The sequence below is a fragment of the Henckelia pumila genome, chromosome 2, assembly GCF_033568475.1.
Source record: "Henckelia pumila isolate YLH828 chromosome 2, ASM3356847v2, whole genome shotgun sequence".
In the NCBI taxonomy this organism is placed as follows: Eukaryota; Viridiplantae; Streptophyta; class Magnoliopsida; order Lamiales; family Gesneriaceae; genus Henckelia; species Henckelia pumila.
In genome coordinates, this window is record NC_133121.1 from 121,024,636 (window position 1) to 121,036,523 (window position 11,888).

Genomic DNA, 11,888 nt, shown 5'->3' on the forward strand with positions numbered 1-11,888 from the left:
TCCAAGTGGTTATCACTTATCGAGTGGATAAAGTCCGCGGTTTTGGTTGTACACCATTAGTCCTTACTACTTGAAACATCATGGAGACTCTATATGCTAGTACTGTGCTTTGACTCGTTTACCGACTCTATGGGGGTCATCAGGTGTCGGGATTGGGTACAGTTACAACACATATAGGAGTCGATGCATTGTTGTCAAGGATTCACCACATACTTGCGAGTGTGGATATCCTATGCGATCTGAGGAGATATTAGTGTGACGAATCTCTGGCCAGAGTACTTGATGTGATTTAAGAAATGGTTTCTTAGTAGCACATGCGATGTCACTAATTTGATCTTCAAGATGTATTGCATAGTTATCGAATCTTGAGCGACTCTCGATATACCAATGGTTGTTGATTCGATCGGGATATATGGATGAAGGGACCGTACTGTACGCTAACCAAAATCTACTGGTTCTTGTAGGCACTATCAGTGATACCTAGGGAATCATGGGGCGATGTTGCTAGGCGCTTTACCATGATTCGTTGGGCAAGTCGGAAATCGTTGTTCCGAGTCACAAGGAGTTGTGAGCCCACGGCTAGCTGTATCCCTGAACCATTGAGGGTCACACAGTGTAATGGAGTTTTAATCCCCGTTGAGATAGTTAAATTTAAAGAGTTAAATTTAATGAATAAAGAAGTTGGACTTCTTAAATAAGAGTAAGGGAGTAGGATTTCCTAAAATGACATAGGGATGTACATTTTTGGAAACCACTGAATTCGGATTCAGGAAAATTTATCTTGACTTTAAAATGTGCAGAAATGGTTCCTGTGCACATTGGTAAAATTGGTTTATCAATCGGAGTCACGATGAATTTTATATTAATTTCTGAACATGCGGGCTTTGCTTGTCGGGCCTCAACTTATGACTAATGGGCCCTAAGGTGTTAGTGGCCTGCATTATAAATAAGTTATTGCAGTACAGAAATTACACACAACAGGTCATAATTTTGAGAGAAAAATTTCGAAACCCTAGCCTCTCTCTCAAATATTTCGGCCGAACACCCTCCCTCTCTCTGTCTGAGAAATTCCGGTCTGTGATTTTGAATTGCAGTCTGGAATAGCGAATCAAATTCGTTTATTCTCTTCGCAGAAAACTTTTGATAGATTTTCTAGTGCAATCTATCAGAGGGATTAAACCTCCATTCGTGGACCTGATTGAAGGAGTTCATCAGTTCCTGGGAGAGACAACAAGAGCAGAGAAATCTGTTGGAGTCCAATAATCTCGCTTCGAGATTGAAGGTAAAATTTAATAATTGTTATTTAATTTTACACACACTTATAATTTAATCGTTTAACGGTTGATACCCACACTATGGAATTGTTCCATAATAAAATTTTTAAACTTCCGCTGCACCGGGTATCAATCGTGATTGATCTGAACGCCAGTTTTCCAACAGCCCCAGCCCAAAACCCGAACCTCCCTTTCCCCTTCCCTTCGTTGCGCGAGCAGCAGCCCTTCAAGGGCTGCTGCCGCACGGTTCCGGCCACGACCGGCTGGAGCGCCGCCGGCAGGACCTTCCCAGGGTTCTGCCGGTCCTAACCCATGCAGCCCTCTGACCCATAACAGCCCTGCATGGTCCAGCCGAGCTCTCTTCCAATAAACCCTAACCTGCAAACCCATGGACCCAAATCTGATGCAACTCGACTCCAGACCTGTTCCAGCCTTAACCCTGGCCATGGCTCGACCCCTATGACCCCAACACACCCCTTGACTCATGAACCAGCAGACCGATCCCATCCCATAACAGAAAAACATGGGGTTTTGCATGAAACAAAGCAAAAATCATGAGTTTACCATGTTCTAGCCAAGAACTTAACATAAAACGTGAATTGCCTCAAAAAAAATCTGAAATCAGTGCATTAAATAGCTTATATGGTGTTGAGAAAGAATTAAACATGCCTTGCACCGTAGAATTAATATGGCAAAGTGCGTAGAACGTTTTCGGGACGACGAACGATCAAAAAAACTCAAGGAAAACTGATGCACGGCTATGGAGATGGCTTGCTGCTGTTGGAACGATGGAATGGGGGTGAGAAAGATGATGGAGGCGGCTAGAAGCTTGAACGTAGGGTTGGGGTTTATTTTTGGGTGATTTTTGATTAATTAGATTATAGGGTAATTAAGATATTAATAAGGGTTTTAAATATACAATATATATAACTTAAAAACTCTAAATAACAAGTAAAATCTGATACCAAAATTAAAATCCCGAAATAATTATTTTAGGGAATTTTAAAGGTAATTAAAAGTCAATATTTTGGCTAAATTTGGATAAAAATGGACTCCTAAAATTATATAAAATTAAGTACTGATAATTTTGAGGAAGTAAAACTCAAAATAATATTTTTGGGCTCCTAAAAGACTCCTAAAATAATTTGGGTGGAAAGTTGTCATCTCGTCCGTCCACGGTCCCGTCTACGCGATAAAATAATTAAATTTCCATAAATCATGAAAAATAAATAATTATGGGTTAAATGCTTAAAAATAACTTAAAACATGCACAAATAACTTCACATAATTATTTAACCCATAATCTAAAATTCTAAATAAATAAAATCCCTAATTATGCATGCGAATTTACGTACTAAAAATACTGGGTGTTACAATCTTTCCCATGGGACTATTGGTTAACACCACAATAGGATGTGATAGAAAATAAGGCCTGAGCTTCCGGGCCGTCATAACAAGTGCAAGTGCCAACTTCTAGACCTCTGAATACCAGAGCTCAGCACCCTTGAGAGCATGTGAGAAAAAGTAGATAGGATGTTGAGCCGCTCCCTCCTGCCTAATGAGTACCGAACTGACCGCCCCCTCCAAAGCTGAGAGGTAGATGTATAACGGTTCACCCGGAACTGCCTTAGCCAATACAGGAAGTTCGGCTAAATAATTCTTTAAGTCCTCGAACGCCTTCCCACATTCAGCATCCCACTCAAACTTCTTAGATTTCCGAAGAACCTTAAAGAAAGGTAAACTTCTATGAGCTGATCTGGATATGAACCGAGATAGAGCTGCTATCCTTCCTGCCAACCTCTGAACTTCCTGCAGATTTCGAGGATGAGACATGGATCGGATAGCTTGCACTTTCTCGGGGTTAGCTTCAATCCCTCTCTCAATCACCATGTATCCCAAAAACTTGCCCCCTCTTAATCCAAACACACATTTTTCAGGATTGATCTTTATTCCGTAGAACCTGAGCGTGGCAAAGGTCTCCCTCAAGTCGGTCATCAAACCTGCATCATCTTGGGATTTTACCAGGATATCATCCACATAAACCTCCACATTTCGGCCAATATGGGAAGCAAACACCCTATCCATGAGCCTCTGATAAGTAGCCCCTGCATTTTTCAAACCAAAAGGCATCACTCTGTAACAGAAAGTTTCATGAGAGGTAGTGAAACTTACTTTATCCTGATCTTCCTCTGCCAACGGAATTTGATGGTACCCTTGATAGGCATCCATGAAACACAAATACTGATGACCTGCCGTAGAATCAACCAACTGATCAATTCGAGGCAGTGGATAACAATCTTTTGGGCATGCCTTATTTAAGTCTCGAAAATCAACACACATCCTCCATTTGCCTGAACTCTTAGGGAAAAGGACAACATTTGACAACCAAGTAGGGAACTGGACTTCCCTAATATGACCTGCCTTAAGGAGTTCATTCACCTCTTTCTTAATAACCTTATCCTTTTCAAGCCCAAAGTGTCTTTTTTTCTGTTTTACCTGCTTCGCTCCCGCAAAAATGTTGAGCCGATGAACCATAACGTCTGCACTAACCCCTGTGAGCTCTGAAACAGACCAAGCAAAAACATCTTTGTTCTCCTTCAAGCAATCAATCAAGCTTTGCCTCATTGAAGAACTGAGATCAGTGGCTAACTTCACCATCTGAGCTCCAGGACTTAGCTCTACTTTCTCATGATCTTCTTCAGACATTAAAAATACCTTTTGACCCAACACCCTTGGTGCTCGGCCTATCAAAACCATTCCTACTTCCCTCCTACTTCTCTTTGCATCAACCTTCACTTCATTCACATAACACAAACGTGCTGCCTTTTGATCACCCCTGACAACCCCCACTTCTTTTCCACTTCGGAACTTTAATTTTTGGTGGTAGGTGGAAGCCACAGCTCGAAAATCACTCAGGGCAGGGCGTCCCAATATTCCATTGAAAGAAGATGAGGCATCCACCACTGTAAAGCAAGCCATTTTGGTTACTCTCTGCTCTCCACTCCCAAGGGACAAGGGGAGCACTATATGTCCCAACGGTTGCAGAGCATGATCCGTGAACCCATACAACTCTGTGGTGATTGGATCCAACTCAAATCCTTCCAATTTCATTTGGTCCAGAGTTTCTTTAAAGATAATGTTTACTGAACTCCCAGTATCCACAAAGATACGAGTCACGTCATAATTGGCTATGGTCAAGGTGACCAGTAGGGGATCATTATGAGGTAGCACCACATCTTTTAAATCTTCCCTTCCAAAACTGATATTCGGAGCAGTGGGACAGCTGAGCTGAGAATTTACCTCAAAATTTTCCAACCTACGCCCGTGAGCTTTGCGAGCCCTTCCCGAATCTCCATCCGTACTACCCCCGGAGATCATATGGATAACACCCCGATTGGGATGATTTGCAATTTGCTGCACCCTATCACCTTGACCGTTTTGAGAAGCTCTTCCTTGATGATCACCTTGATTCTCTCTAACTTCATTCCTTTGATTCCTCCATTGGGGAGCTCGGCCTTGGCGAGGAGGATTTGCCCTTCGAGTCAGCTCAGCTCTGATTCGAGGGTCATCATACATGATCCTTTGAACCTCCTCACCTAGCCTCTGACAATCATTGGTGATATGCCCATACTCCTGATGAAAATCGCAAAACTTGTCAGATGGCGGTAACCGCGGGCCTTTCTCAGCATTACGGGGCCTCACAAGTGCTCGCCTATCCTCACATACTTGCATTGCCTTCTCCAAGCTTACCAAGAGTGGTACATAGGGGTAGGGTCCTTTGACCCTGTTCATCTCTTCTGCAACCCTCTTCCTTCCTCCTTCTGTCTTCCCCTCTGCCTTTGCTCCCACCTTGGCACTGGAAAGCGCTGAACATACTCCCGCAACGGTTCCACCTCAGATTGCTTCATATTGAACAAACTGAGAGAAGTCTTCAAATATCTCTTGCTACTCGCATATTGGTGTAGAAAAGCAGAGCTGAAGTCATTGAAACTCTGAATACTACCAGGCTGTAAAAGGTTGAACCATTGCTGGGCTGACCTTACCAGAGTAGTGAGGAAGACCCGACATTTAATTGCATCTGAATATCTATGCAACAAGGCTGCATTTTCAAATCTCCCCAAATGTTCCTCCGGATCTGAGCTCCCGTCATATTCCCCTAAAGTAGGCTGCTTAAAATTTGCAGGGAGTTCTTTATCTAGAATAGCCCGAGCAAAAGGACTTTCCCTCTGTATAGGCCCAGGCCGACCTCCGACTTGCCGACCTAGTCTCCTGATCTCTTCCCACACCGCATCCATTGGGTTTGGCTGACCCACGGGAGGAGGTGGTGGATTTTGACCCATGGCCGCTTGCACCGTTTGAGTGATGAACTGGCTGAGCCGATCCACAGTCATATCCGCCACATTTCCTCTTCCCCTTCCTCTTCCTCTTCCTGCCATATCTACGTCTTAGCTTGAATTTCCCACAGACGGCGCCAATTGATATACCTCAATAGTGATCTCCTTGGATGAGCTGAAGAAGCTCCTCCAAATAAAAGATGAACTGCTGCTGACCTGAAACCACTAACAAGAAGGGGGGCCGGAAGGTGTTCCGGCGTATCCCCTCCGACGCTCAAGTCAGATGCTAGGATAGGGAAAATATAGAGAGTGGTGTGTGCACACGAGTGAAAAATTAGGATCCAAATAATGAAAGTGAACCTGTTATTTATAGGAGAGAGCTCCGGATTTAGCGCCTACTAATCTCGGGATCATAATCCCGAATATTTAGGCTGAGATCTCGCCCAAATCTTGTCTGACAAAGGAAATAACAATACACTTAATTTGAGCTGAACTGTCATCATGAGGACGCTATACTGCTGCTCTCCCTGAGATCATATATGGAAAAGGGGTGAGTGAGTTATTGCTGAACCCCTGAACTCAACATGAATACTGATCCTAACATCTTAGCTAGCTCATCAAGGTTGTCCAATCCCTCTACTAAGCTAACTCCCTACTGACATCAAGGCTGAGATGAACTCCAGAGCTCCCAACCCGAGCTGGAGATGACGGTAGAGGAGCTTGGCTGAGCTCCCGACCCGAGCTGGAGGTGATGGTGGAGGAGTTTGGCTGAGCTTTTGAGCTCCCGAGCTGGATGATGGTGGAGGAGCTTGGCTGAGCTCCTGAGCTCCCGAGCTGAGCTCCCGACCCGAGCTGGAGGATGGTGGAGGAGCTTGGCTGAGCTCCCGAGCTCCCGAGCTGGAGGCAATGGTGATGGAGCTTGACTGAGCTCCCGAGCTGAGCTCCCGACCCAAGCTGGAGATGAGCTCTTGAACTAAGCTGGTCATTATGATGGAGGAGCTCGGCCGAGCTCCCGAGCTCCCAAACTCCCTACCCGAGCTGACCCCTGGACGATTCTGACTAGCTAAGGATTGATCTTTACCTTAGGGTCGTCTATAAGCTAAGGTGATTTCCTCTCCCGAGTATCACAATTCTCATTTGAAAATCCATATTTTCAATCATATAACAATTAATACACATTCGAAAATGATATATACTTTGGGCCCTCCATCTTGGATGGTTCCAATTAAAAGGGAATAACAAATCATACACATAGCAGCACTACTATTGGTCAATTACGTGGGAACAATGTTATCCTAAGACTCCAAAATTATAATTTGCACAAATATGGATTCTTAATGTTATTTTTTAATCCACGAAATATTTTTCTGAATTCATTAACAAAGTCTCAACGTGCTCCTAGCACAGCTAATAACTTAGAGAGTGCTTACAGAGTGTATTTAAATATCATCAAAAGTATTGTAAGACGATCTTACGGATAAATTTTATGTGACAAATTTTCTAATTAGGTCATTCATATAACATATAATTTTTTATGCTAAAAATATAACTTTTTATTGTAAATATAAGTAAGTTTGACCGGTATTCTAGTTTGATTTTTTATTTTTCGTTCTTTGAGTGGAAATAAATCAATAACCCAGTGTATTTCGAGAATCAATAATTTTAGAGACACGAACGTTTTATAAATTAGAATTAGAATTAAAATAAAATCTTATATCTCAATCCATGAATTTTTTTATATAAAAATTTATTACCTATGTCATAGATCAAATTAGATTTATAAAAGACGAGCAATGCGGATAAATTTGAAGAAAAGTAATTTATTTTTTTCTAAAAATACGTACTAATAGACAACAATTACTGTCAATATACACAAAAGTAAATAGGAACTGGAGAATTCAAGACTGGCTTCATGCCTCGAAGTAGATCATTCAAACATTCTCCGGCGGTGCGCCGTCGGATGCGGCCACCGGCAAGCTGCCACAGTTTTGACAACGCGCCGCCACAAATATCTGACGGCACGACGGGCACGAAGAATGAGACTCTAGCCACATGTCAATGCATCCCACGTGGAATCCATGGCCGCACTGCGGCAGAACCCGGATCTCCTCCCCGGCGGCGAACTCCGCCAAGCAAATGGCGCAGTCGTCGGAAAGTTTTCCAGCATACTCGTTGTCTTCTCCGTACTGGAGCTTCGGGAGAGACTTCAACACCTTCTTTTTCAGTCCTCTGTTCGCTGCTCGTGGAGGATGCGCCGCCGCGGGAGGCGCGACCACTGCTCGGCCGAAGATGCGACGGATCAGGGCGCAGCGCGAGACGGTGACGAGGCCGAGCACGCAGATGAGCGCGCAGAGGAGAGTGGTGAGGATCACGACCATGTCTGAGTTTACGGGTTTGACGGTTGCTGTAGACAAGTCTTCCGGCGCCGTCCTCTGTGGCGGCGGTGAGTTAGCGCCGCCCAGAAGACGGGAACGGGAACCCATAAAGGTGTGTGTGTGGGGGGGGGGGGGTGTGGGTGGAAATCTGGAAAGAAGAGAGAGAGAGAATTGGATAGTGGCGCGTGCAATTTTTGCCGTTTTAACTACTTTTTCTTGAGGTGTTAATTGTGAATATGTAAACTTTTGAGGGCAAATATGTCTGGTAGAGCAGCCTTATAGATTTGTAGTCGATAAGGCTTTGTTCACTGATATCCACTTTCCTGTTCACTGATTTAAATTTGCTCTTGTATTTTTATATAAATGATGCTCACTAGTCACGAAGAGATGACCTTATTCCGAGATATGTTGTTTAATGTATATTTAAGTTATATCTTGAGCATCAAATCGTGATAAAACTCGTGCTCGATGCCTCGATCGATGTTTGCGGGTTGCTTATCTAGTCTAGAAATGCTGTTCTTGCACTTTTTTTTCTAGAATAACCAAGAAATATATCATTTCATGAGATAATATAACATTAGACTTGAATTTTTGTCACTTGATGGAGATTATTGTTTGTAGTAGAATCTCGTTTATAATATCACCTCAAGAGTGTGCTGTTGGCACATTTTTGGCGCAACCAAGAAATGTATGATTTCACGAGATAATAATAATATCAAGACTTGTAATTTTTTCCACTCGATGGAGATTGATTATTGTTTCTAGTAGCATCTCATTTTTTCTCAATATAACATTCATTAGACTTGAATTTTTGTCACTTGATGGAGATTATTGTTTGTAGTAGCATCTCGTTTATAATATCACCTCAAGAGTGTGCGGTTGGCACATTTTTGGCGCAACCAAAAAATGTATGATTTCACGATATAATAATAATATCAAGACTTGTAATTTTTCCCGCTCGATGGAGATTATTGTTTCTAGTAGCATCTCATTTTTTTGGCACGTGGTTGACAGAATAGCTAGTTTTGTCACACCATTTATTAGATAGAGGCAACATATAGCCCAAAAGAAGAAGAAAAGCTTTAGACAAATAAAGTCATCAATATGATTTAGTATTTGTGTTTCTTTACATGTGAAATTCAATCCCTCCCAAAAGAAAAATGAAAGGAGCTCAAAAAAATTGAAACTCTAGGTACATAGATTGATAGCCTTTCCAATGTCAATCCAGATTAGTGTTTACTTGCCTTCAGGTGATATTAATTGCAAAAGTTCAATGTTCAGCTCAAATTCAGCTCCAGGCTGCAACACGAAGCACATTATCTTCATGACTGCCAATTAAATATCAAACAATGCCAAACAGGCTAAATAAGTGAGGAGGAAAGAAGCGGATTACCGGAATTTCATTCATTCCCTTTGGGCCGTATCCTGCCTCCGGAGGAATTATCACCGTCCTCTAGATCACAGAAAAAATCACATGAACCACAGAAGAAATGAAATCCATGGCATTTTGAAATGATAAAGTCACACAAATAAGGCAATTGTTGGACCAAGTAGTTGCCAATATATCAAAAGCTATGGCTGTTAACACTAACAGCGACACAACTTGATTGTTTACAACTGCACTACAATCCAAGCACAGTGTTTTGATCGTTGTGCTGCATAGTAGGCTGCGACGCAGGTCCATAGGGGCAATTGCTGCTCCACGATAATAATATAGGCATACAAAGTAGGAAAGCTTGGATTACCTTTCCACCAACTTTCATCCCTTCAGTTATGGTATACATGGCCTTTGGAGGTTTAGGTGCAGCCTGCGCAGAGAACAAACCATTCGGATTGTCTACGAACTCACGTTTTCGCTCTTTTCCCGGTGCTGCTCCGACTTGGAATTCATAAGGCTACTTAAGTGTACAAGGAAGTTGATATCAGTATTTTTGTTAGTTCCCCTGTATTTCAATCTGTTGCCGGTGGTTAACATTAACCGAGAAATGGCAAAATAACCTGCGCGATGATTCTATTTCCAGCCAAGAGTTTAGATTCTCGACTTGACACAGCTGTAATACCACGATATAAACAGTCAAAATGCACCTGTGCGGTCGATCCCTTTTCAGCAACAGGACCTTTCCCTTCTACCACATCATAATACTTGAGTCCATCGGCTGCTCAAACAAAAAAAAGAAGTAAGGAAATGAAAATATCGAGTGACGACATTTGACAGCATAGAAGAAGAATGATATATCAAGACACTTCAACATTATTTTTTGTCAATGCAGTCTAAGCACCATCAAACTCTTTAGCCATTCCATGATTTCTCATCTAGTGGTTGTGCGATCGCAACATTACCCTATGATGACGAAGAGGTAAGCAACTTTCCCTCTATCTGTTATTTTCCACAACTAAAGATCAAATCCAAAGATTTTATAACAATCAACTCTATCATAAAGGTCATGCCTTTTCTTACTACTTGCATTTGTCTTCGAGAAACTTCCTACCATGTAAAATCTGTTTTCGATTTTTCTACTACCTCACTGAATGTATCAGTCGAATGATTGAAATTAGATCACCAAACATTTGCATGTAGCAACCAAAAATCAGGCAAACACCTTCATCCCACCAAGATGTACAGAAAGCAAACACCAAAACAAGAACTACCTATGGATTCATTCACTATTCCAATCAAGTTTATATACCCAGCAGCAAGAAAAGAAAAAGGCGTCATCTTTAAATGCAAACAACGAATCCCTTCAGAAAATAACCAAGAAACTTTTCAGAAAGCACATGAAAAAAACTTGAAACTGCAGCAAAACGAAACAAAAAACTAAAGAATCTAACGGCTGGTGAGATAATCTTTGAGTGGGATGCTCTTCCTGTTCCGCCTCTCCCTAGCCAGCAAAATCTGCGGCAGAGCAATAAGGCTCAAAGGCAGCACAGAGACGAAAATCACCGATCTTCTTGAAATGGGCATTGGCAAAACAACAGGCGGCTGCTTTGTTTGGCAATCGGGCTTCAAACAACAGCGAGGAATTTGCAGTATACACTTGGAAAAGGTTCCAATGGAAGCCATAGCCGTTGGAGAATATACCAACGAACCAGTAGATACAATTTTTATTCCATTATTATCCAGACACAGACGCTACGCCTCCGAGGCAATCGTTTCTCAGTGTGGCTTTTGCTTGTAACAGAGAGAGAAGATTTTAAATAGTTGTACGTTGTGTTTCCCAGTTGGTGCTTAGGTATTGGCAGGTTTGTTTTTTCCTTGGTAATTGGTTTCTTATTATATAGTAGTAATTGGGTAAGCACTAAATTTTAAATTTAATATTATTTCATTTACTGTTTTTCACTTAAATAAACATTTTTATTTCAAATCAATTATTCAAACAATAATTTTATCCACTAATTTAAATTTTCCAATTTTTTCCCCATAAAGCAAATTATGCATCATTTAAATATTTTTTTTAGTTAATTATTACACGCATTATCAGTTGAAAAAAATAACACCTCAATTTAATATCTTTAATCTTTAATTAACAATTTAACTCAAATTATACAAATTATTAGAGTCATATATCAATATTACATCAATATAATCAATCGAGATTTATGATAACTATACTATTGATGTTTTGTCGTCTTATCCCACAAATCAAACCATTAATAAATTATATTTACTATTTTGATACCCTTTAATATAAGATATCGATTTATTAATCATATATACTTTATTCAATATTTTTCTTGAATTATATAAAAAAATAACATTACAAATTATCATCTTATTCAGTTATATTTTATTCACCTATATTGATTTATTCTTCTTAAATAATTATTTAGGCTCTTCGCTGATGAGGAGAATATTTTTCAGAGATGAGGAAGAAAGTGATAATGAAGTGAAGTTAAGGGGGTAGATT

At 41.1% G+C, this 11,888-nt stretch overlaps 2 protein-coding genes across 2 annotated transcripts; both read right to left on the reverse strand.

The window, feature by feature from the left end:
- Positions 1–7,401: 7,401 nt before the first annotated feature.
- On the reverse strand, positions 7,402–8,101 carry LOC140884279 (RING-H2 finger protein ATL8-like). The gene has a single exon (XM_073290993.1). The coding sequence runs from the start codon at positions 8,089–8,091 to the stop codon at positions 7,540–7,542; it is 552 nt and encodes a 183-aa protein (XP_073147094.1). The 5' UTR covers positions 8,092–8,101; the 3' UTR covers positions 7,402–7,539.
- A 975-nt stretch (positions 8,102–9,076) lies between these two features.
- Positions 9,077–11,179, reverse strand: LOC140884448 (peptidyl-prolyl cis-trans isomerase FKBP18, chloroplastic). The gene is made up of 5 exons (XM_073291218.1): positions 10,813–11,179; positions 9,982–10,139; positions 9,729–9,878; positions 9,377–9,436; positions 9,077–9,282 (listed from the first exon to the last, which is right to left on the reverse strand). Exons 1-5 carry the CDS (start codon positions 11,042–11,044, stop codon positions 9,220–9,222), a joined length of 663 nt encoding a protein of 220 aa, XP_073147319.1. The 5' UTR covers positions 11,045–11,179; the 3' UTR covers positions 9,077–9,219.
- Between the last annotated feature and the right edge of the window lie 709 nt (positions 11,180–11,888).

Coding starts and splice junctions, on each gene's coding strand:
- LOC140884448 (XM_073291218.1), bottom strand. CDS start 11,044: ATGGCTTCCATTGGAACCTTTTCCAAGTGTATACTGCAAATTCCTCGC. Junction 9,879..9,981: donor GAAATAGAATCATCGCGCAG/GTTATTTTGCCA, acceptor ACACTTAAGTAG/CCTTATGAATTCCAAGTCGG. Junction 9,283..9,376: donor AGGGAATGAATGAAATTCCG/GTAATCCGCTTC, acceptor TTCGTGTTGCAG/CCTGGAGCTGAATTTGAGCT.
- LOC140884279 (XM_073290993.1), bottom strand. CDS start 8,091: ATGGGTTCCCGTTCCCGTCTTCTGGGCGGCGCTAACTCACCGCCGCCA.